Here is a 27,500-nt window from a genome sequence, read left to right as displayed (position 1 = left end):
TACTAAGTAATACCAGCATTGCTAGAAATAAGAGTCAAAATAACTCAAGAGCTATAGAAGCAGTATTTTAACGACTGACAAGGGAAGTCAAGCTCCCAGTGGACATAGCCAGATCACCGGTGATTTTGAATTTTGATGCAGAGCAATATATATATATATATATATATATATATATATATATATATATATATAGGAGAGAGAGAGAGAGAGAGAGAGAGAGGAGAGAGAGAAAGAGAGTTTGAAGTGGTTTTCTCAATATTGTTTATTGAGAAAAAGGAGGCAGTCAGAATTTTGGATAATTCTTTATTAGCGCTTTCGTTCGTTTTACGGATTCAAGATAAAATCAAAATCAAAATGGTAAAAACAGAACAGTATGTATTCATTTATGCTTATGAACATTATGTATGTGTGTGTCCTTGTGTTTGCGTTTGATGTTCCACTCGACAATCAGTGTTGGTTTGTTTACGTCCCAGTGACTTGCCAGTTCGTCAAAAGTAACCGCTACTTTAATTGTCAGACTTAAAAAGAAAGCAAGTACTGGGGTACATTTGTTCGACTAAAACCCTTCAAGGCATATCCTGGCATGGGCACAGTCTAAAGACTGGAACAAGTACAAGATAATTCAGTGAGGTATTTATTTGAGTTTTGTTGAATCAGCAATAGATCAGAATTGTAGTATGTTTACTTGTTTATGCGGAATCATAATGCCTGTAATGCAGTTTTAGTTATGATGTTATACCAGCTGTGTCATCATTCGAGGCCACACCAGAGTGTGACAGAGTCTAACATTTGTTGAGACAGTGAGAGTGATAGTGATGTAATTAATAATATTCTTAAAAGATGGTGAAGTATTAATACATTACTATTACTTCTGTGATATATGTAGTGATTGAGTACTGGTGTTGTTGAAAGAGACCTAGTTCTGATGTGTCCACCAAAAGTTATTCTTAACAAGTATAGAAACAAGGAATGCCTGGAGTCTGACTGGATAACTACAGTCAGAAAATAAATTACATTGTTCTGGTAACTATTACTGATACCGCAGTAGACTGAGTGATGGCTGTGGTCTGAAACCGAACCACATTGACCGGATACGTATTACCGAACCACATTGACCGGATACGTATTACTGACTACTGATTGGTAGACTATAGTCTTAAAATAAACCACATTGATCTGACAGTTAGGGGGACAGGTTGATGGACTGTGGTCTAAGTCTGAACCACATTGATCTACTGTCTATTACAGACAGTTAGGTGAACTGATTGGTGGAGTGTGATCTGAGACTGAACTACACTGAGCGGGTTCATATACCTAACAGTCGGCCTGAACAAAATAGATTACTGTTCAGAAACTTAGTGGAATGATTTCACCGAATGTGAATATATGTAACCAAAGTGTAGTTTTCAATTTCAACATAATTGTTGACATTCTGTGCGTTTTCATTGGATTGATGTTAGATGAGACGATGAGACTCGCCACAATCTTATGCACACACACTCTCTCTCTCTCTCTCTCTCTCTCTCTCTCACACACACACACACACACACACACACACACACACACACACACACACTCTCTCTCTCTCTCTCACACACACATACATACACACAATCAAACAGTAATAATATATAGAAAAAATACATACACACATATATATACAATAATGTAAAAAGATAATATAGAAACAAGGATCATCATGAATTAATCTAGGTCACTAATCACTCCTTCACATCCGCAATATAAAATTAACTGAAACCATCCTAAGCGTACATGCATACTTACACAAATAATTAAACTCTTTCCCACCGAACACACATAGCGCTTTGTTCTAATTTTGTTGAGAAAGAAAACTATCTAATTATAATATAATCCGGATATGCGAGGATCCAAATTCCTGTTTAATAACTGCAACAACCCATACACTACACCTCGATTCAACTCCTATACAACAAGACCCATCCATTATAGCAGCTTGATGAACATCCATTACAACTAGACAAACACATTTAGTACAGCAAGACACATGCCACAGCTAAACTTCCAGCCATTCACTAATTTTGTAGTTTGCAGATATCCTCAATCAGGTTCTGCCAAGTATTTGCCTGGCGTTCTTACTGTTCCGCCAATCTATTGCTTTAATATGTATTCATTACAGTGTGTGTGTGTGTGTGTGTGTGTGTGTGTGTGTGTGTGTGTGTGCATATGTATGTGTGTGTGTGTGTGTGTGTGTGTGTTCGAGTTAGTGGACACACGAAAGAAACAGGTACTCAACAGATTTAGTAAGAGTTATATAAATTATTTAAAACAGTTTGATTCGGCACCATGCGACTTGAAGTTCTTACAGAAACTTATCTCTTCTTACAGAAACCTATCTCATTTGGACTCAGAGTACACTATTTAACACAAATTTTGTCTTCCGGAAACAAATCCTATTTGGTTAGGTCTAGAAAGTATGAATAATGGCTATTACTTACTTCAAACTTTGTTTTTGTAACCAAGATAAAGATATTCCTTGAGTTTAACTAATACCATTGGGAAAACCGGCAAATGTGAACATTCCCATTCATTCAAAGTAGGATCAAAACAACATGTAATTCAAAAGTGGTATTTAATTATTCTAGGATTGCAGAAAAGATACCACAAAATGTTAAGAAGCGAGTAGTTTTTCGCGATTTACGCTTATTCTGTAATTTACTTTCACGAATAAGCAACAAATATAGTCTCCCATCATGTTTTCATTATACGATCCTTGGTAACGGCGTTCAAAGTCCATTATATCTTGATGCAATCGCTCGCCTTGTTCCTCCATGTACGCTCCCATGTTCTCCTTAAATTTATCAAGATGAGCGTCAAGGATGTGAACTTTGAGGGACATTCTGTAGCCCATTTTGCCGTAGTTTTTCACCAGCGTCTCAACAAGCTCTACATAGTTTACGGCTTTGTGATTTCCTACGAACCCTCGAACCACTGCAACAAAGCTGTTTCACGCTGATTCCTCCATCTCAGTGAGCTTCTTGGAGAATCTCTTACACTCTAAGATCTTCTTTATTTGTGGTCCATCGAAGACACCGGCTTTCATTTTTGCCTCAGACAGCTTAGGGGAAAAGTCTTTAAGATATCTGATCTAGACTCCTGATCTAGAGCCGAAACAAACTGTGTCATAAGACCAGTTTTATGTGCCGTGGAGGAAACAATACTTTCCGGGGGTCCAACAGTGGCTCCCATTTGATGTTGATAGGTTGAGGCTTTCTGACAATTCTCGGATTGGGCAATGTGGGTTATTCTCAATTAATGACTTGATTTGGTCATCATCTGTAGTGGATGGTCTGCCTGATCGCTCTTCATCAATAAGGCTACAATCGCCAGCTCGGAACCATGCAAACCACTTCCGCACAGTTCTTTCGGATAAAGAAACATCACTGTAAACTGTGCATATTTCTTTGGTTGCTTGTGAGGCATTTTTCCCTTTACGGAAAAAGAAAAGCACCAAGTGCCGAAAATGAGCTTTTTTATCTTCCATTTTAAAGGGTTACAGAATTAACACAGGTTATAGGAACATAAACCTTCTTCCACGAAAAGATAGCTTAAACCGTGCTTTAAGTGGAGGTGTAGTCAAATCCTATTTTATGGACTCAAACATGTTCTAAAATAAGTCGAAAGGTAAGCTACTATAAATCGGCACGAACTTTCCGGACAACCCAATATTAATTATTAGCCAAAAATCAGAAAAAATAAAGATGTATACAGATACACACACATATTTATCTATGTGCACATATGCACACATACACAAATATTAATACGTTTATATGGCTATAGTATAACCAATCTTGCATAGACTTAAGTAACTAAAAAGTATCTATTTACGAACAAGAAAAATAACAATTTATAAAGGACAGAGTCAAGAACGAACAGAGTCAAGACTACTGAAAAGGTTGCAAGACGCAACGAAAATTTTAGGAAAATAAAAATAATAAATAAGTGGAAATTTTACCGGTGTGTGTGTTACATTATAAGGCACAAAAAGAAAATTACTCCCCCCAGACACAACAGAATTTATAAAGGGATAAGAGGTTAATAGGTATATATACACATATACAAATATTTATACGTTTAAATGGATATTGTATAACCATCTCGCATAGACCTAAGTAGCTGAAAAATCTCTATTTAAGAACAGTAACAACTTATAAGGGATAAGAGGTTAATAGGTAAGGACACCAAAGTAAAAAGAAAAAAAACAAAATAAGAATTTATAGAAAATAATAAGAAATATATATGACCAACATTTAAAGAGACAGTGTATTAAAACTGAGGTAGCGAAGAGATAACGGTAACCCGAAAAGAAGAGGTAGAAGGTATGGGTGTAGTGAGGGCAGTTAGAGGTATTCAGACCGAAGAGATTTTATAAGTTGCAATGTTACAGGTGTTGTTATATGTATGATTTTATAGTTTATATGGGATATATAATTAGGTTACTTACATAAAAGCCATTACAAATATACATTATATGAACAGTAGGGCAGAACATCTTAGAAAGGAAAAAATAGTTTAATCACCAAAATTATGATGAAGTCACACTAACTAGACAGGAGTTATCATGGGATAGTAATTACATATAGCACACCACATACCATAACACATAGCTTATAACATATGCAATGCAATTTAATTCACCATATAACACAATATTCCATGTCTTATTATATTTAATATTAGAGGATAAGTTTACAACGGATACGACACCAAAATTAATTTCCACCATCAAAGTTCAAGTATGGCACCCATATTCGCTAATTTCGAAAATATTGGGTTGCCAACTAAGTTCCCGCCGTTTTTGAAAATTTAAATTTTTTAAAAGGTTTAATAAAAAATAACAACTAATTAATCAATAATGTATTCACCCTTGTTTACAACTTCTTCCCAACGTTCAACAAGATTTCCAATACTTCGTTAGTAGGAATCCCCCGATTTCAACTCGAAAAATGATCCAACCAAGCTCTCAATTCTGCATCAGTATTGAACGCAGCTCCGCGCATAGTATTTAAAAGAGATCGAAAGAGGTGGTTGGTGCCAAATCAGGAGAGTACGGCGGGTGCGGCAGCACTTCCCAGCCATGCGTCTGAATGGCTTCCTTGGTCATATTGGCGATATGAGGGCAGGCGTTGTTGTGCAGCAGAAGAACTCCATGCTGCCGATTAGGTCTTTTCTCTTGAATAGCCGTGTTGAGCCGTTCCATCTGTTGAACATAGGGTTCCGCGTTGACCGTTTAGTTCCCTTCAAGCAATTCGTAATGGATAATCCCTTCCCAGTCCCACCATACGCACAACATCGTCTTACGCGGATGAAGATCTTGTTTCACGCGCGGTGTCGCTTGTTTACCGGGGCTAAGCCATTCCTTACGCTGCTTCATATTGATGTACAGGCACCATTTTTCGTCGCCAGTAACGATTCGGTAAAGAAATCGCTGCTTGTGTCCATGAGTTGAGCGGTAACGAGCAAGCAAACCAGCGGAGATTTTGGTGCGTTGATTTTTGTTGTTGTCACTTAAAGCATGCCGAACCCATGCTCCATACTTCTGAACCTTTCCCATCGAATGAAGATGCTTCTCTATAACAGTGTAAGAGCATTCCATTTTCTTTGCCAGTTCCCTTGTTGCTTTTCGTGCAAAAGTTGGTTTAATCGCTCTTCATCGAACTCAACTGGACGGCCTGAACGAGATGCGTCTTTGAGGTCAAAATTTCCATTTTTGAACTTGGCATACCAATCACGAGCGGTTCTTTCAGCTATAGCACCCTCTCCATACTCAACACAAATGTCGCGAGCAGCTTTTGCGGCCTTAGAACCTTGATTAAAAGCAAAAAGGTATCGAAAATGCTCGTTTTTCTTAACTTGTCATTCCATTTTAATGATCTGAAAATAAACAAAAATTAAATTAAATTAACTAGAAAAAAGAAACAAAATAGATTCCAAAATGATTCAAAAATAGAATTCTCGAAAAAAAAAAAGTAGATTCCAAAATTTAAAAGCGCAATAAATTCCAAAATTAAAAAAAAAAAACGGCGAGTACTTAGTTGCCAATCCAATACTTAAATGTACGTGTGACGCTCTGCACGCATGATACCCTTAGGACTAATCTAATCTTGCAGAGCTTTATAACGGCACATTCCTTTTCTTGCCTGTTCCAAATGCGTGTATCCAGCCTGGTTTGTTTGCATTTGGTAAAAGCTTCGACAAGAATGTTCCACCAATATTCCTGGCGGTGATTTTATTCAATAAAAGGATTCTCTATATTTGTCCCAAGATAAAAATAGAAATTTGGGGATGACTTTGTGTTTTGTTTTAGCAACAATGTCACGTTATATCGGGAGATAATATTATGGTGATATTTTTAGGGAGCTGTATATTTCGTATGATGTTTTCCACGAAGATTCGACATAATCGGTATGGTTGGTTGTATCTTGGAGCTCCAAAGGCTTTTCTGTCTCTTTTGCTTTTCAGGTATTTTGTAGCAATCTCTCGCACTCTGATTTCAAAAGCATAACCTTCGAAGTGTGATGTAGCAGTCACGTATCCACTTTTAAGTCTTCGGGAAGCATACGCATGCATAGTATTTTGGTGGTGGGGTAAATTGAGCATTTCATATCCAGGTTTTCTTTAAGGTATGTTAGTTCAGCAATTTTGAGGTTGTACGAGAGGTCATCAGCAAACTAGTACTTCCCCGAGGATCTCTCTGCCAACTTTGTTCTCTTTGCTTTTCAGCAATAATTTATGTATTCATGTTTGCTGCTGCTGTTTAGCCAGTGACGTCAGAAAGATCTATACAACATTCAAAGGCTGTCTACACTGATCTCAAGACTATCTTCTTTATATCTCTTCTTTGATAGATTCTACTGATGTTCCAAGTTGATCTTCCTCAAATCACCTCTACTGCCTTAAACAAACAGAACCATGTCGTCTTAAATTAGAAAACATTACATAGTAGATAATAAATTCATTAATAAAAAAAACTGGATCGTTACAGGTTGAATACTTCAGATTATAAGTGCATATTCCATTATAGTTGAACTTAGGTTAAAACTCAACAACGGCAGCTGTACCAGCAAAACCAAAATGTTTCAATTCACCAATTTTATTGGTAAGGGAAGTAATTGTAAAGGGAGATAACTCTTAGTTCGCTTTTATTTAAAATTTATTTTTCTGTATTGCAAAATAAGAATATCTGTTAAAGGTAAATTTCGGTGTGATCCACAACTCAAAAAGCGATTACTTTAGGTTAATTTTTAGCTTATTTTGAGCTAGTGCTACTTTGGCGTGTGACCTACCTGAACAAATTTACTTTGGTGTGTGATCTACGCATTTATTAAGGTGAATTGGAAGGTTCTTTGGTTCACTCCTCTCATCGCTTTCAAAAGACGAATTTTCAAATCCAATCAGGTTCTTTCAATTGCTTGAATATTGGTGTCCAGTGTTTGAATCAGTATAATGTCTTTGGTGGTTGACAGTAGAATAGTGGAAATGTGGACGATTTAGGTTGGCCATTCGTGAAAATGAATAACCGAATTTTCTGCTACTTTTCTTCGAATTATAGGTTCAAGTATTTCATGATTTCTTTTTTCTACATAAAAATAGCAGCAATTTGCACCTTTCTTCAATTCGAAGACACAAGATCTATCAATGCGTCTTCCATGGTTTCTGTTATTTTCTACTTCAACTTCGCTATCAATTGAATCAGGGACATGGTCTCTTTGCTGTATTCTGCCTCTGTTGTATTGGCGGCTTCTTCAGATCCTACTATTTCTCTACAATTGTTAACAGAAACAATTTGCGAACAGATTTTACAGCACATGTTGAACCAATCATATGTTGATTCGGTACCTCTACCAGTTAACTGACACCTTATCATAAGAGACATCTTGAATAAAAAAAAAAAATAAAAAAAACTAATTCTAAAATTTGACACAGAAAGATTGCAATGGATTTTATTACTGAAGTCAGTTTGGCAAACGCGAGTTTTGCTACGTAAAGTTGGCAAAATTTCATAGTTTTTCCATTTACTTCGAGCTTCCTTAAAAATCCAATTTGTATCACCGTTCGCCTTCGTCATTTTATAGATTAGATTACTATATTGAAAATTTGATTGAAATCGGGAAAAAGGTGTCCAATCTAGACCCCCAAAAATCAATAAAACCCCCGTTTTCACAGCAAAGCAACCACTATAGCGCCCCAAAACGTCTCCCAATCAATTTCTCACCTCAAGTTACCCCTCCTGTAAATTTTAATCGCCTTCCAGCCCCATTTAGACCCCTTTTTACATAAAAATTCAATTTGTATCAACGTTCGCCTTCTTCATTTTATAGATTAGACTAGCAGATATACCCGGTGTTGCTCAGGATTAAAATGGCATAGTTTTTTTTATTGTTTTACTTGTTACAGTCATGTGACTGCGGCCATGCTGGAGCATCACCTTTAGTTGAACAAATCGACCCCAAGATTCATTCTTTGTAAGCCTAAAACTTATTCTATTGGTGTCTTTTATGATGAACCGCTAAGTTACAGGGACGTAAACACAGCAACATCGATTGTCAAGCGATGGTGGGGGTACAAATACAGACACAAGCACATACACACACACACATATACATGTATATACACACACACACATATATGTATGTATATATATATATATATATATATATATTTTTATTGTATTTTTGTATTTATATTCGTGTAACATCGTCTGTTTTATGTGAGTACGTGTGTTGAAGAACGCATGAAGTGTCACTGTTGGGCCCAAAGTCTTATGAAGAGCCTTCCACGGGAGCTGGCTTAAAATCCACCCTATTGGGGGGCTTTTAAGCTAGTATATATATGTATGTGTGTATATATTTGTGTATATATACATATATATATATGTGTGGGTGTGTGTGTGTGTATGTATATATATATGTATTTATGTATGTATGTATGAATCATCATCTTCATCGTTTAACGTCCGTTTTCCATGCAAGCATGGGTTGGAAGGTTCGACCGGGGTTTACCAAGGATGGTCCAGAGAACGGTCCTATTAACAGTGTCAAAGGCTTTTGTTAAATCGACAGATACCTGGCAAAAGCTCTGCGATGTTCGATGCATTTTTCTTGGAGTTGACGAGCAGAAAAAATCATGTCCATTGTGCCACGACTTGGTCTAAAACCACACTGACTCTCCGGGATGACAGAGGGGCATATCCATATTGTTAGCCGATTAAATAAAAGTTTTGCAAAAACCTTACCGACTATTTCAAGCAGGCTTATACCTCTGTAATTGCCACTCTCGGATTTTTATGGGGAGTTGCAGCGTGGCAAAAGTCCGAGACATAAACTTAAGAAACGTGTTAGGGATGCTGTCAAAAGCAACCTTAAGGCTCATAATGTAAAAGTTGAAGACTGGGAGCAGATGATGCAAGATCGATCGGTTTGGAAACAAATGATTTACAATAGATTTAAAGCATTTTAAGCTCGAAGAATTGAACAATCTATCTTGAAACGAGCACTATGTAGACAGAATTTAACTATAATCCCAGACACTTTGCTGCCTAAAGATATTTATAAGATCTGCAGTAGAGTTTGTCAAGAGCAGGACTTGCTAGTCGTGTAAGATCTCATTTATTAATTGAAGAGATGGCCTTCTTCTATAAAGAAGTGGCAATCATCACGTATATACATATATATCTGTATACACACACACACACACACACACACCACACACACACACACATAATATATATATATATATATATATATAATATATATATATATATATATATTATATATATATATATATACATGTGGAAATGAAATTTAAGAAGACAGTTAAAGGCCGAATTTTATAGATTGGTAAAAATTACTTATAGGAACTATAGGTGTAGGAGTGGCTGTGTGGTAAGTAGCTTGCTTACGAACCCCATGGTTCCGGGTTCAGTCCTACTGCGTGGCTCCTTGGGCAAGTGTCTTCTACTATAGTCACGGGTCGATCAAAGCCTTGTGAGTGAATTTGGTAGACGGAAACTGAAAGAAGCCCGTCATATATATATATATATGTATGTATGTATGTATATGTGTATATGTGTATATGTATATGTGTATATGTGTATATGTGTATATATGTATATGTGTATATGTGTGTCTGTGTCTGTGTTTGTCCCCCCTACCCAAACATCGCTTGACAACCGATGCTGGTGTGTTTATGTCCCCATAACTTAGCGGTTCGGCAAAAGAGACCGATAGAATAAGTACTAGGCTTACAAAGAATAAGTCCTGGGGTCGATTTGCTCAACTAAAGGCGGTGCTCCAGCATGGCCATAGTCAAATGACTGAAACAAGTAAAACGGTAAAAGAGAATGTTTTTGCCAATGTTTGCAACAATAAACGCATTCTTTAAACGTGTTTGCTAGAAAATTCTCCGAGAACAGGATGAGAAATTGTTCTTCATTATAGAGTGGACAAAAAGATTTATCTTTATCATATGGGAAGGATCTAGATTGAATATTCCATTCCAAATCAAACTGCTTATGTTCCTTAAGAGACCAAAGTAATTTACTAAGCCCAGTATTGTTGCATTTATTGGTATGTCTAAATGTAGAGTAATGGTTAGATATTCTTTTTGACAATTGAGATGATGAACTACCTATGTAAAAAAGACATCAGAACCGGAAGTAATTTTACATTGATAAACAGAGTTTCTAGTCATAGAAATACTGCTAAGGGAACGAATACGATTCGAATCTATATCAAAAATATATATATTGTTGCTATTATTGTTCAAAGAATGGATAGCATTAATATCAATGTTATCATTTTCATTAAGTGGATTTTATTTAACATGGGATAAGGTGGTCAAGCATGACCTTTGAACGTTGGGCCTCACAAAGGCAATGATGAAAGACCGAGACCTCTGGAGATATGCTGTGACTGCGAAGACTCGACAAATGAAGTGAGTTCACGGCTCGTAGGACGGCCTACTGTGCTTACCTTGGATCGTAGGACGACCTGCTGTGTTTAAGGAGACCTATTGAGTCAAATACATCAACATCAAAATAAAAATCAAATAGAAATTGTAGTTGTGATACCCGTGCCGGTGGCACGTAAAAAGCACCCACTACACTCACGGAGTGGTTGCCGTTAGGAAGGGCATCCAGCTGTAGAATCACTGCCAGATCAGACTGGAGCCTGGTGCAGACTCCTGGCTTCCGAGACCCCGGTCGAACCTTCCAACCCATGCTTGCATGGAAAACGGACGTTAAACGATGAAGATGATGATTCATACATACATACATAAATAAATATACATACACACACACACACATATATATATATATATATGTATATTTACACAAATATATACACACATACATATATATACTAGCTTAAAATCCCCCCAATAGGGTGGATTTTAAGCTAGCTCCCGTGGAAGGCTCTTCATAAGACTTTGGGCCCAACAGTGACACTTCATGCATTCTTCAACACACGTACTCACATAAAGAATCTTGCAAACCAACTCCCAAAACGAAATATATATAATTATATGTGTATGTATGTATGTATGTATATTGCAATGCAATAAAAAAACACTTGTGTATTAATAATTGGGTATTATACCAACAGCATATTGGATATTATCCTTAGTGGGTTGGACCCACAACCCCTAACTTTCTTGGAGTTACACACACACACACAGATTTTAAGTGTCCCGTATATCTAATTTTCTAATCTGGCAACCCTATATATGTCTTTATTCAGTTTTACTTCAAAATTTTCTTACAAACAGAAAGAAGCAGTTTCTAACCTAAATCCAAGGATCTTTTACAGGAAGATCAACAACATCAACAGGGTAATTTTGCATGTACGAGTGTATGCGTGCAATACTTGGAATCAGTGAATGTGCAGATTTATATGTTTTGTTCTAAGTATGTATTCCAGTGCATATAGTTGCATGTCTAGACAAGCGCATATCTATTTAAATAATAAACTTCCGGGAAGTTTTACAAACCCCTACAGTTCCAGTGATTCCTTGTCTTCAAATCTGCTTTCTCTTTTCTAGTTTTGAGAAGCCAATTTCTCAAGATTTGTCCTTAGGCAGTGTGTTACACATCCCAGCACCTCAATAATTACAATATAAACCTGAACTCGTATTCTGGGTAGAGTAATTATAGATCTCTCATAAGTTCAGCGTAGACATTTTCTTTTTCATTGATCTCCGGCTTTGTTAACGTATGTCTATCTGTATGTATGCATGCATGCATATAGGTATATAAGTATGTAAGTATGAATTGTGTTTGTGCGTGTGTCCGATATTTATATGCTACTAACAGACAAAAATACAAGTCGGCGTTTAAGCTAACATTACTTTCAAGGGAAGTAACTCTAGATTACAGTAAAATAAATTCTACCCCATAATTAAGATAAAACAATATATTCTTAAACTGCAAATGATTTTATTGTAACATGGCATATTATTTACTTTAACCTTCATAATAATTCTTAACTTACAAACAATGATAATTAATCTTTGACCTTATAAAATATCGATAATAAAAATATAGTATAAACTATGGGTGAAACGAAACTGACCGAAACGAAATCATTACAAATTCTAAATTTACTTGCAACAGTGACAACCGGCTTGTCCTCGATTGCATCAGATTCATTCAAACAGCTCATTTTCACACAGTATGACGTCTACGGTCCATACCAAGCGCTCTCAACCGGCATGGAGTCCCCCAGAAAACAAAGAAGTAGCCGAATTGTATCTTTTCAACAGTTTAACTCGTCAAAAGGAGAAATTTGTACCTCAGAACGGTAAGCGTGTTTTGTGGTATAGTTGCGGTCCGACTGTTTACGATGCTTCCCATATGGGACATGCCAGGTCTTACATCTCGTTTGATATTTTGAGACGTGTCATGACCAATTATTTCAAATACGATGTGTTTTACTGTATGAATGTAACCGATGTTGATGATAAAATCATCAAACGAGCTAGACAGAATTATCTTCTGCAGCAATACAGAACCGAGAATAGCGGTAATGCTTCGGTGGTGGTTTCGGATATTAAAGCAGCATTAGATACTTATACGATTAAGGCTGAAGGAGAGAAGGACTCAGATAAGAAGACGATGATGTTGAAGATTATTAAAGAAGTGACCACCTCTCTCCAGTCAAACGAATCTGCCACCGATCAAGGGAAGAGTGACCGTCTTATCAGTGCGGCAAGAGATGTCCTGGCGGATGCTTTAGACAAACGTAAAGGATCTGAAGTAAGGGAAAACTCTATCTTTTCAGAGTTACCAAATCACTGGGAAGAAGAATTTCACAATGACATGGAAGCTCTAAATGTTCTACCAGCTGACTGCTTGACACGGGTTAGTGACTACGTCCCTGAAATAGTAGAGTTTATTAAAAAAGTCATTGATCGTAATTACGCATACGAGTCCGGTGGTTCTGTCTATTTTGATACCATGAGATTTAGTAAAGCTCCTGATCACTTTTATGCTAAATTAGTTCCAGAAGCTTTTGGTGACAGAGACGCACTACAAGAAGGTGAAGGAGACTTAAGTGTTTCAGAAGAGAGGTTGTCTGAGAAGAAAAGCCCCAATGATTTTGCGTTATGGAAAGCTTCAAAACCTGGCGAACCCGTATGGGATTCTCCGTGGGGCAAAGGTAGGCCTGGATGGCATATTGAATGTTCAGTTATGGCCAGTGAAATTCTTGGAGAGTCACTAGACATTCATACTGGTGGCGTGGATTTAAAGTTTCCTCATCATGACAATGAGTTAGCTCAAGCAGAAGCTTGTTTTAATAATGACCACTGGGTGCACTACTTTCTCCATTCTGGTCATCTAACAATCCAAGGCTGTAAAATGTCCAAATCCCTCAAGAATTTTATCACAATCAAGGAAGCACTAAAAAAACACACAGCGTGCCAACTTCGTTTTGCTTTCTTGCTGCATTCCTGGAAAGATACCCTTGACTATAGTGACAACACAATGGAAGCAGCCATCACCTACGAAAAACACCTTAATGAGTTCTTCTTGACTGTCAAAGACATCTTGCGCAAACTACCAAGTCATGGTTGTTCTTCTTTTACTAAATGGACTGAACTAGAGGTATCTCTCAATGAAAAATATCTGGACAGCCGAAATCAGGTCCATGTGGCATTATGTGATTCCATTGATACACACACAGCCTTAGATGTTATTAGAGACTTGGTCACTGTAACAAACCAGTACATTTCCAAGACTAGGGCAACTATGATCTGTAATCGAATACTTTTAATAAACATCGCTGAATACATTACATCAATATTGAAAGTGTTTGGTGCTATTAAAGAAGAAACAGCTATCGGTTTCCTACAGACTGGTACAGGGGCAACTTCATCTGAAAACACTGTGATGCCTTATTTATCTGCATTGTCAGATTTCCGGGAAGATATAAGACAGTTAGCCAGAGAAAAGAAAGATCCTCAAGAAATCTTGACCAAATGTGATGAACTTCGGGATACAGTTCTGCCCAACTTGGGAGTCCGTCTGGAAGACCATGAAGGGCAAGTTCCTGTTATTAAACTGGTTGATAAAGAAATACTTCTGAAGGAGATGCAAGAGAAACTGGCAGCTGAAGAGAAGAAAAGACTGCAGAAAGAAAAGGCAAAGAAGGATAAAGAAGCTGCTGAAGCTGTTCGAGATGCTCAGAAGAGAATCCCTCCCTCACAGTTATTTGTCAATGAGACAGACAAGTATTCCAAATTTAATGAGAATGGCTTACCAACCCATGATGTTGAGGGTAAAGAACTTACCAAATCAGCCATGAAAAAACTTCAAAAGCTCTATGATGCCCAGAAGAAGAAATATGATGCATATATGAATAACAATAACTAATTAAATGGAGTGTTTAGAGAACATGGAGACAAATGAACCCATTTTCTCTGTATTGGACATGAATATATGAACAAATAATTTATATACATTATTTACATTTGATGGATATTTGTCCTCATCTTGTTTGTTGTTAACACGTTTCGACTGATATACCCTCCAGCCTTCATCAGGTGTCTTGGAGAAATTTTGAACCTGGGTTCTCATTCCTAAGGTATTTTTCAATGTTATTGTTGTTATTATTATTATTATTACTATCATCATCATCATTATTATTATCATCATCCTTATTATTATTATTATTATTCAGGTCACTGCTTGGAATCGAACTCGGAATCTTAGGGTTCGTAGCCCATGCTCATAACCACTACATCATATGACCGTAGGTATATGGGATAGTGGTTAAGAGTGCGAGCTACTAACCCCAAGATTTCGAGTTCGAATCCAAGCAATGACCTAAATAATAATAATAATACCATCAAAAAATACCTCAGGAATGAAAACCCTGGTTCAAAATTTCCTCAAGACACCTGATGAAGGCTAGAGCATATATCAGCTGAAATGTGTTAACAACAAACAAGATGACAAATATCCGTTAAATGTAAATAATGTACATAGTTCCTCATCTCTTAAATATAGAACTATATTAAATAATTTATATTTAGTGGAACTGCTTCTGTGACAAACCGGTTTGTAACAAAAAGTTATTTTTATACTTGACACCTTTTCCTTCTTCTTTTTGTGTCAAAAACTTTGTCTGGGATTACTTTACCACAATACATCACTGAGCTATATTTATGTGATAACTTGCTGTTATGTGGAAGTGGTTACTAACCATTTCTCCACTGTACCATCTTACCTTCGTACCTCTCTAGTCATAACACCCTAGTAAATCACTTTCATAATCCGCTTTGATGCTGCTACCTTGCCACAATCTCACTATCTCACATCAGTTTACTGTTGTGCTTTTGTTACATTTCCCACTCCCTTCTACCTTCATCTCCATTTATCTTGCTATGGTAACTTACTAAGAACCTAGTCAGTTTCTCAGGTACCTTGCTATTGTATTTGGACACAATATAAATTATTTCCAGTTAATTAACTTACTTCACAGCTGTCTTCCTGATACTTCAGTGTAGTCTCTTACACAGATACCTTGCTCCAATAATTTACTGTGGCTATTAAACATGATCAACATGTGATAAACTCATCCAAGTATCAATCACATATCCTCTAACTTACTATGTTAAATTATTTCTCTGAGCTTATAATTTTTTTTTAATTTTCAAATATTCGTTAGTCACTTGTGTAACCCCAGTTTATCCCCCCTGATTGAACAGGCCTCTTGCATGCAGGTTGAGACCCCCAACAACCAGGTGTGACAAATCTGTTTTACCATGTTTCTATCTATCTGGGGTCATACTGCACGCTCTGACCTCCTCTTATGCGTCATGAGGTACAATGTGACAGTCTGTTAGCTAGTTATTGATGTTTAGTCCCAAAGCCTCAATTTAAGTCCTATTAGTAGGACCTTTTCCTTTTAAACCTCTATTGCTGATAAGCACAAAGATATACAAATATATTTACTCAGTCATTCTACAACAAATTCTCTAGAGCAGCTGTAAAATTGGTGCAGAAGAAGGCTTCAATTGGTTATAGTTTTAATATCTTCAGATGATGTGGTGTGGTAATGAGTTCAAATCCAACCAAAGTCAGTTTAATGTAAATTGCAACAAGGACCTACTAGTTTTCAGACCACATATTTGTATTCCATTGTGGATGTTGTATTGGGTCCTTGATCATGACTCCTTTGACTCCACTCTGTATATTTGAAGAACTGTTATTCATTATACATTTGCTTATGTATGTCTTATTCTTCTTAAATTCTTATTTAATCACATTTGAATAAAATGATTTAAGTATATCAACTTTTTTATGTTTTATCTATTTATTTATTTATATAGTAATCATTATCATCATCTCTCTGGAGTTGATAAAGTAAAGTACCAGTTCCGGATTCGAATCTTACCAAGGTTAACTTCACTTTTCATCCTTTTAGGGTTGATAAAATAAAGTACTAGTGTGAATATTGGCTAACACCCTCACCTTAAAAAATTCCTGACCTACTGCCTAAATTAGAAACAATTATTATTATTAGGGCAGTAGATTAACAGAATCATTAGTGCAGCAGACAAAAAGTCTTGTCGGTATTTCTTCTGGCTCTTAACATCCTGAGTTGAAATCCCACTGTGGCCAACTTTGCCTTTCATACTTCCAGGGTCAATAGAATAATGTACCTGTCAAGCACTCAAGTTTATTTAATCAACTAATCACCTCACCTAAATTTCATGCCTTGTGCCTGTGTTAGAAATTATTGTTAGGAAGAGTGGTGTAGTGTTAGAAATTGTAAGGGGTTGTTTATGCACCAGAACATTGTCCTGTACTCCGGAGAGATTTGTAAAATGACTGCCATGATCACTCAGAAGATGAATGCATTCTACCATTGATGTCTATGCAAAACACTCAAGATTACTTACACCAGGGCAGAATCATAAACTCGGAATTCCTGAGAAGAGCCAATCTGTGCAACCTACAAAAGTTTTTGGAGGATCGAAAGATTCGAGCATGCTATCAATTTAGTGACAAAAGCTTCTGAAGTCAAACTAGGCACAAATCCATATTAAATGTACAGAAAGCAAGACAAAGTTTAGTTCACTTTGACTGAAAAAGACAATGGTCATTTAATTAGATAGTAAATACTATTAATGCTTATTTTATGGTGATCACTGTTCATGTATTTCATTTGAGGTTCATCATCATCATCATCATCGTTTAACGTCCGCTTTCCATGCTAGCATGGGTTGGACGGTTCAACCGGGGTCTGGGAAGCCAGGAGGCTGCACCAGGCCAGTCAGATCTGGCAGTGTTTCTACAGCTGGATGCCCTTCCTAATGCCAACCACTCCATGAGAGTAGTGGGTGCTTTTTACGTGCCACCGACACAGGTGCCAGACGAGGCTGGCAAACGGCCACGATCGGATGGTGATTTTTACGTGCCACCGGCACGGAGGCCAGGCGAGGCTGGCAACGGCCATGATCAGATGGTGTTTGTTACGTGCCACTGGAATGGAGGCCAGTCAATGCGGCGCTGGCTACGGCCACGTTCGGATGGTTCTGTTACGTGCCACCGGCGCTGGTATCACAGCTACAAATTCCATGGGAAAATCTCTAACCATAGCAAAAATAAAAGGTATGAGTGAAATATAATGCTGTGAACCATCTCGGAGGAGAGTAACTCCAAAGAACTAACTTGGACAGTGACAACCCATTTGATGTGTGTGAGACTGGAAAGTGAAAGTGAAACTAATGTTGGTGATGATGACTCAAGACCCACCCACCACAGCAATTAGAATCCTAAAACCAAGGCGCCACATAAATAGTACACAATACACTCTGTAAAGTGGTTGGTGTTAGGAAGGGCATCCAGCTGTAGAAACCATGCGAAAACAGACTGGAGCCAGATGCAGCTGCTGTGAAACCATCTAACCCATACTAGCATAGAAAATGGATGTTAAATGATGACGATGATGATGATAATATTGTGTTCTGCAGTTGGTTCCATCCACTATGGTTGTAGTGTTACACAGAAATAGCAACCAAAATATTTTAAAACAACTCAGAAACTATAAATAAGAACAAGATTTGGCCATTTGTAATTCTTCATTTTTCTTCTTCTTGACAGAACATATTTTTCATTTTTCAGATAGATTTTAAAGGAAACTCCTGAAACAGACATAAGCCAATGTTATATTTTGAAACAAATATGAAATATGTGTGTGTCTGATTTTACTTTGCCTAGAGAGGATGCTGTAATTACAAATGGTTATCACTGGCATAAGAACTATGTTGTTCATTTCCAGTTTTCTGTGAAAAACATATCTGGCCTTGGAGAAATATTATCTTGCTTGGAAACAGGAAGTATATCCGGATGTAGAAGATCTGCCTCAATAAACTCAGTCTGACCCATACAAGCAACGAAAAGTGGACGTTAAAACATGGATGGTGGAGAATCTAACAGAGTCATCTCCCCTTTGTTGCGAAATTGTCGGAACATTTAAGTTGCATCAAATCAAATTTGGGACTAAACAACAACAACCTGACAATTAATTATTAATATCAGAGTTAGAAATCATTCACATTTAGTAATAATTAATAATAATAACAACATAGGCGCAGCTGTGTGGTAAATAGCTTGCTAAACAGCCACATGGTTCCGGGTTCAGTCCCACTGCGTGGCACCTTGGGCAAGTGTCTTCTGCTATCGCCTCGGGCCGACCAATGCCTTGAGTGGATTTGGTAGATGGAAACTGAAAGAAGCCTGTCGTATATATGTATATATATATATATGTGTGTTTGTGTTTGTCCCCCTAGCATTGCTTGACAACCGATGCTGGTGTGTTTACGTCCCCGTCACTTAGCGGTTTGGCAAAAGAGACCGATAGAATAAGTACTGGGCTTACAAAGAATAAGTCCCGGGTCGATTTGCTCAACTAAAGGTGGTGCTCCAGCATGACCGCAGTCAAATGACTGAAACTAGTAAAAGTAAAAGTAAAGTAAAGTAAGTATGAGATCCACTTTTCCATGCTGGCATGGGTTTGGTGGAGTTCATTGTGACGGATTTTCTACGTGTACCCTTAACATAGTTCTCAAAGAGATTCCGCATGGCACAGAGTGTGACAAAGCTGGACCCCATTGAATTACAGCTACAAATTCTCATTTTTGCAATCTGAGTCGACTGGAGCAATGAGAAATAAAGAGTTTTGCTTAAGGCCACAATGCACTCCTGGGAATCATGACCTGATACACTAACCACAAAGCTGGTCATTAATTAACAAAGTAAAATATTAATTAAAAAAAAAGAAATGTTTCTTTATTAACCAATTTGTCTGCTGAATTCTTTGTTCTTTTACAGAGAAAAAGAAATTGAAAAATATTTATATTTTTAACAATTTTTTAGTCACTTGTAGTACTGTGTTATAAAAAGAAAATTTATTTAATATAAAAGTTTTTATAATTTATATAATTTGCTACAATTCAGTTCTGTAGTTGTACAGGTGTGTGTGTGTCGTTATTTTACATCTATTTTATACGCTATATACAAATATAGCGTGTGTATGTGTGTGCGCATAGATTTTTTTTTATTGCACATCATCATTGTCATTTAAATTTACATTTTTTTAATGTTGAAAGTGTTTTTCTGAATACAGTAATCCTTCAACTATTGTGAATGTTACATTCCAAATCCCTGTGATAGGTGAAAATCCGTGAAGTAGAAACAGTAGTACTGTATTTTTAAAATTATTTTTATAATTTGCATATATTTATTTTATTATAAATGCTAAACAACACCACAGAGGAATCAACGTTAGCTTAAATGATAAACCACAATAGGTGAACTGCAATATGGCAAGGGATTATTGTATAGGCGTTTTGAATTTTAAAAAATACAAACTATATAAATAAGTAAAGATTCCAATAACTGTTTTTGTTCAGGTGTTGGTGGGGTTGCATATAATCTATAAAATGTTACATAGGTAATATTTAACCAATACAAGGTTAATAGCATTAAAAAAAGTTTACAGTTACAGTTTCACTATTCAAAACGCAGAATTAGTGGGGGTGGCTATGCAAGGGGTAGGGGTGAGTGCATACTTATTAAAATTTGTTAATTTATTTCTCACACCAAAATGAAGAGCAAGCAATATGTGAAATCAAAATATAAAATTTTGACTCGGCTTAATATATAACATTATTTACAAGTGCTTGGTCTTGAAAAATAACAAAACTCTGTCAAGATTTACGTTGGAGCTACCATTAATTTTAAGGAACGACACTCAGCACATTTGAGCTCTTTTAAATATGAAAAACACAGAAAATCTACTTTTCTTGCTGACCACATACACTACTTTAAGAAAAATAATATACCATACGCTCTAATTTGGTCCATTTTTGACTTGGGTTCTCTGTACTAGGGCTAAAATGCTCTGTGTTGGTTACACTTGAAAGAATCTATACAGAGTGCTAAGAAACTCTCAAGACAGCTGAACAGCAGGTCTTCAGAGAAGAACCCCATCCCACTCAAGCAAGTGTTATGGCCCTTAACATCATGCTCTCTAAGAGGGCTCTATAACATCCAGGTCATGACTTCTGGATACCCTTCTTGCTGACATTTTTTAGCCACTTGGCTATTAGAGACTTGTGCATTTAAACTGCTAGGGGATCTTTTCGGTTTGAACGGCAGTTTTTAACATAATTTCTAGGTAACTAAAAAATTTTAAACTTCGTATACTGGTAGAATGTGTTTATAAAACATGTTTTTCTCCTGGCTTTACTGAGAAAATTCTGTTTTGTAAGATATTTGTTGTTGTTTTTTCTTCAATTTCTGCAATTTCAACCAATCAGTGACGTCTATTGAGGTAAAAAACATTCTGTGCCGTATGAATATGTCGCTCGTTTAAGAAACAGATTGGGTTTATTTACATTTGTGAAGGAAAAAAGATATCCTTCCCCTCACCCCTAACCCTAAAACAAATTGAAATGCAATAGATCGATACTAGGGTCATAATTATGGGTGACAATTTCATACGATACCGTTCAAACCGAAAAGATCCCTGCTTGGAGATTTCATACTCTCTGTTGACTCAGCTTTCAGACATATACTTGAAGAAGAAATAACAGTTTCTACTGAAGGCACAAGGCCTGAAATTATGGGAGAGGGGACTAGTCGGTTACATCGACCCCCCCCCCCCCCAGCGTTTCACTAGTACGTATTTTATCAACCACGAAAGGATGAAAGGCAAAGTCGACCTAGGCAGAATTTGAACCCAGAATGTAAGGACGGACGAAAAGCTGGTAAGCATTTTTACCGGCATGCTAACGACTCAGTCAGCTCGTCACCTTCTTGAAGAAGAAATAATGTTGTCATGGTAGAGGTGAAACGTCAACACTATCGCAATGACTCAGAGTTATTTCCCTTAGCATTTAAATAATAATATTTTTTTCATTATAAATACTATAACATAACCCAACAGAGTTAATTAACAAACAACACGAAGCATTCGTTCTTCTTGCGTACATAAATTCTTTAAAACCTTTCAATTTTACCACAAATCTAAGTACAATAAGATGAGTCCTTCTGTATAATTACTTTCTTTTAAACATTTGAGAAATGGCATAAGCTTATTTCACTTATTCAAATTTAAGTTAGTATAATTACTTTATTTTACTGTTGTCTTAAATTGCCTTATACCACTTAATTTCTATTGTGACTATTATTGTATTTTCACTCTTCACCTAGCTTTTAATTTATATATTACCTATTTAAATTAAACACTAGCTAAATAGAATTAATATATTTACTTTGTTTTATCTTGTCTTAATCCATTATACTTCACTTTATTCCAACTTGATATTTTATCTACTCCCAATGAACTTATATTTTCAGTGTTACTTTTATATTTTTCTTTATTACCCACAAAGGGCTAAACATAGAAGGGACAAACGGATTAGGTCGATTACATCGACCACAGTGCATAACTAGTACTTAATTTATCGACCCTGAAAGGATGAAAGGCAAAGTCGACTCGGCGGAATTTGAACTCAACGTAACGGCAGATGAAATACGGCTACGCATTTCGCCCGGTGTGCTAACGTTTCTGCCAGCTCGCCGCCCTTTTCAGTGTTACTTTTATAGCACAAAGCAGTCAACTGGTAGAACCATTAGCCTGCTGGGCAAAACATTTAGCGACATTTCATCCATCTTTATGTTCAAATTCCACCAAGGTTGACTTTGCCTTTCATCCTTTTCAGAGTTGATAAAATAAGTATCAGTTGAGCACTGGGGTCGGTGTCATCAACTTATCCCCTCCTACTAAATTACTAGCCTTGTGCCAAAATTTGAAAGCAATATAACTTTTATAGTTGGCAACATTATAACCTGTCAAAGTTATTCCTCGATCTCTCTTACTCCTCTACTCCGTTTGAATACTTCCCACTTCACATCATGCTTCAATCACTATGTTAAAATGCTATTGCCAGATGGCTTTCTCTATCTTTTCTGCAATCCTTAAACACCACCTCACTCCCTTTGCCAATCTTATTCTAACCCACACTGGACATCACCACTACAACTGGGTCTTTTGCCATTATACATGTAGTCTTCCTCATATCTTAACATTAAACATCTCCATCCCTACTTATTTCAATATCCCTGATTTATATATATATACTAGCACTATGACCTGGCAACGCCGGGTCAGTGCTAGTGCATGCATATACAGCTGCGTGCGTGCACACATACACGTGAGTACTGTCCAAATCTCCAACCAATCACATACAGCTAGCTGGCATTCATTAGGCGTATCAAATTTCAGGCATTTTGATTGGGTTTTGGATAGAAAATTCACAAAAAAGTCACTTCTATTGATCTTTTTAATGGCTTTGCAGAGTGACTGGGGAAATGTAAAGATGTGCACAACCAGCCTTGGACAGGTTTGAAAGACCATAGAAAGTGTGAGCCCTGTAACTGAAAAATTGTGGATTTGTATAAAGGACACACACACAGACATTTTGCCATTTATATATAGAGAGATATTGGGTCATCCCAGAAAGAATGCAGTTTCTTGTAATGCTTTTTTTATTTTTCAAAATTAAGATACACAGTTCTTTTTAAATTTAAAATATACTCTCTTTCATTTTCTACAATGCTCTTCTATCTATCTGATAGACTTGCAAGGTCCTTCTTCCAAAATTCACTTGTCTGTGACAAAAAATACTCTTCCATTACTGTTCTGACATCGTCTACAAAATTCATATTTTTTCTGTTCAAATGATTTTGAAGACTGCGGAATAAATGATAATCAGATGGGGCAATGTCTGGTGAATATGGTGAGTGGGAGCATCGTTTCTCATTCAAACTGCTTTGGAATGTCATCTTTGCTGTATGTGGCCGAGCATTATCCTGATGGAAGAACACCTTATATAATATTAGGGTAATAAGAATTATAGAAATTATTATTACCAGTGGTCTAGCACAAAATAGCTAGGTTTAGAATCAAAAGGCCTTAGAGTCAATGTAGCAAAGACCAAAGTTCTAGTAAGTAGGAAGGCGAACTTATCACACACCCCTTCAGGTAGGTGGTCCTGCTCGATTTGTAGAAAAGGTGTAGGCAGAAACTCCATAAGATGTACCCAGTGTAAGCTATAGACGCATAAGAGGTGCAGCAACGTCAAAGGAAAATTAATCAAGAAGAAAGCTTTCATGTGTGGCAGATGCACAGGGGCAATAGACACAACAGATACTCAGAAAACATTCCATCACACTCCAGGGGAAGGAACTAGAAGTAGTTGATAGCTTCTGCTACCTAGGTGACCAAGTTAGTTGTGGGGAGGGTGGATGCTCAGAGAGTGTTACCACTAGAATAAGAATAGCCTGGGCAAAGTTTAGAAAGCTTCTACCCATACTGGTGACAAAGGGTCTCTTCCTCGGAGTGAAATGTAGATTGTACGACGCATGTGCGTAAACTGCCATGCTTTACAGCAGTGAAACATGGGCTGTGACTGTGGAGGACATGCATAGTCTCGAAAGGAATGAAGCTAGCATGATCTGCTGGATGTGTAATGTCAGTGTGCACACATGACAGAGTGTAAGTGCCCTGAGAGAAATGTTGGACAGAAGAAGCATCAGATGTGGCATGCAAGAGAGACGTTTGCACTGGTATGGTCATGTACTACGGATGGATGAGGATAGCTTTGTGAAGAAGTGCCACTCCCAAACAGTTGAAGGAATCTGGGGTAGAGTTAGACCCAAGAAGACATGGGATGAGGTGGTCAAGCATGACCTTCGAACGTTGGGCTTCACAGAGGCAATGACAAAAGACTGAGACCTCTGGAGATATGCTGTGACTGTGAAGACCCAACAATGAAGTGAGTTCATGGCTGTATCTTATACCAGCTTCACTCAACCAGCCCCAGCCCATTCAAAGTACCTTGGATTGCAGGACAGCCTGCTGTGCCTGTGCTTACCTTGGTTCATGGGGCGACCTGCTGTGCTTGAGGAGACCTATTGAGTCAAGTACATCAACATCAAAATAAAAATCAAATGGAAATAGTAGTTGTGATACCCGTGCCAGCAGCACGTAAAAGCACCATCTGAACGTGGCCAATGCCAGCGCTGCTTTGACTGGCTTCCATGCCGGTGGCACATAAAAAGCACCAACTGATCATGGCTGTTGCCAGGCTTCTCTGGCCCCTGTGCTGGTTGCACGTAAAAAGCACCCACTACATTCACAGAGTGGTTGGCGTTAGGAAGGGCATCCAGCTGTAGAAACACTGCCATATCAGACTGGAGCCCGGTGCAGCCTACTGGCTTCCCAGACCCCGGTCGAACCATCCAACCCATGCTAACATAGAAAACGGACGTTAAACAATGGTGATGATTTTTCGTATTTCATGTATTTAATATACTTTATATACTGATCTGTCTAATTTGCTTATCCCTACATTTCCTTCTCTACCTGCTCAAGTTTAAATCTTTTGAGCACTAATAAGTGTCTTCTATACGGAGAATATCTGGAACTCATCTATGATCCCTGTCCCCCCTCCCACACACACACACACACACACACACACAGGAGGTGAAAACTGGAGATGCTCAGTACAGAAAACCCATGGCAGTGCTCAAAATGATTTGAACATAAAGTCATAAATCTTTATCAAGGACTAGGGTCACAGGTTCAAGAGAGGCTATAAAAGAAATCTCAGTGAGCTTATATGGAGATAGTGATGCAGATAAACACAATGAAGCTTGGTTTATAAAAACATTGATAAACATATATGCATAAACACATATAGATAGATGTATATATATATATATATATATATATAAATATATATATAGTATAAGAACAGAACAGAGTCAACAGCCAAAGTGACCTCAGCATCTATATCTTATTCACTCCCAGATAAAGAGCTCAAAGTAGTAGAGTCTTAATCACTTATAGTGGTTGGGCCTCTCAATTATCCTATGATGTCACCTTGGATCATATGTACACTCAACAACTTGTAGAAAGACATATATATATATATATATATATATCAATCACAGATTTACGGATAGAAGTATCCAAATATTTCTGGATCAGTTCTTGTATAGTTTAGTGTGCTGGTGCACGACATAAAGGACAAGATTTTTTGATGAGTAACCAGGTATCTAAACAATGTTGACAAAAACTATGATTGCAATTCAGAGTCTTTTTACATATTAATGTCTGGAAACAAATTTGACATTCTTGATTTTGATCCCTGCGTTCCCCAGAAGCATTCACATTTCTGTTTTTTGTCCCTTTAGGAGTTGCCACTGACCTGTGGTTTCCACGGAAACTACAGTTGTTTAGCTGATTTGTGAAGTTATCCAAACTTCGGGCAGTGGAATTCACTGAAGCATTTTGGTATCTTCTTGGGTTCCTATTTATTGAGCGTGGCTTATCACTTTTCCTGAAATAAATAAATGGAATTTCTTTAAATGTCTTAATTACAATATTAACATTACTGTTATTTAGGAACATTACCTAGGGTTGCTAGCCACATAAAAGAATATAAGTCAAGTTCCTGATATCATGATTATAAGCAGTGGTGATGGGGTGAATTAATGATACCATAATATTTATGTAATGAGGAGAAAACATTTCTTTAATAAAATTTCTGGAATTGTTCTTAAGATCATAATTAAATGATAATTGGGTCAAGTAAATATCAATTAAGATAATGAGATGACAGATCAAGTAACATTTGAGAAATTAATAGGCTGAAATCCTTCAGTCTTATAAAAGTATTATATAGATAATGTTTCTATGAGCATTATACTGTTGTTGGTTGAATCCCCAAACAATCAAGTGTCTTATGACTTGATACTCACATGATCCTAGACTGGATTTGAACTGTGAATCTTTATAAAACTAATAATGCTAAAAATCCTCAGATCCACTCAGCCTTTAAGCTTTTACTATTTTTAAATTAGAAATAAAGGATTTTGATTGCAGACAAATTTGTGACCATGGATGTGGCATTTCCACCATCTGCGACCTGGTTGGCTGGTCATTGGATGATTTACACATCATCCGAATTGTGATGCTACGGTTAAACTTTTGCACTGGTTGTTACACAAGTATTAGACTCAGACTGATACATATAAAACACATACATCTGCTGCACTCCACACATGTCAGGGCATGCAGCAAGTATATATAAATATCACCGTGATCCCCGTGACCGACCAGGCTATCAGATGTCGCTACACATCGCTGGTCACAATGTGCTTCGCATTGTATTAGCCATCAAATGACGCCACCCCGCTGGCTAAGCGAGCAGGCCAACAGAAGAAAGAGTGAGAGAAGTTGTGGCGAAAGAGTACAGCAGGGATTGCCACCACCCCCTGCCGGAGCCTCGTGGAGCTTTTTAGGTGTTTTCGCTCAATAAACACTCACAACGCCTGGTCTGGGTATCGAAACCGCGATCCTACGACCGCGAGTCTA

At 37.2% G+C, this 27,500-nt stretch overlaps 2 protein-coding genes across 3 annotated transcripts in view; one reads left to right on the top strand and one right to left on the bottom strand.

The window, feature by feature from the left end:
• Positions 1-12,636: 12,636 nt before the first annotated feature.
• Positions 12,637-15,423, top strand: LOC115219096 (cysteine--tRNA ligase, cytoplasmic). Its single transcript, XM_036508835.1, has 2 exons — positions 12,637-15,021; positions 15,098-15,423. Exon 1 carries the CDS (start codon positions 12,716-12,718, stop codon positions 14,912-14,914), a length of 2,199 nt encoding a protein of 732 aa, XP_036364728.1. The 5' UTR covers positions 12,637-12,715; the 3' UTR covers positions 14,915-15,021; positions 15,098-15,423.
• Positions 15,424-25,333: 9,910 nt separating this feature from the next.
• LOC115219124 overlaps positions 25,334-27,500 on the bottom strand; it is a 50,612-nt gene continuing 48,445 nt past the window's right edge. The window contains exon 5 of one of the 2 annotated variants that reach the window (XM_036508834.1): positions 25,334-26,463. In XM_036508834.1, coding sequence (XP_036364727.1) covers positions 26,124-26,463 — 340 coding nt within the window. In that variant the 3' untranslated portion in view covers positions 25,334-26,123. The remainder of the gene's footprint in view (positions 26,464-27,500) is intronic. The other variant, XM_029789203.2, reaches the window with a different exon arrangement.

The sequence above is a fragment of the Octopus sinensis genome, linkage group LG14, assembly GCF_006345805.1.
Source record: "Octopus sinensis linkage group LG14, ASM634580v1, whole genome shotgun sequence".
Lineage (NCBI taxonomy): Eukaryota > Metazoa > Mollusca > Cephalopoda > Octopoda > Octopodidae > Octopus > Octopus sinensis.
The sequence above is the reverse complement of the archived record's forward strand: the minus strand, read 5'-3'. Positions and strand labels throughout refer to the sequence as shown.

What these genes read in the sequence shown, in the direction of transcription:
- LOC115219096 (XM_036508835.1), top strand. Translation starts at nt 12,716, where the DNA reads ATGACGTCTACGGTCCATACCAAGCGCTCTCAACCGGCATGGAGTCCC.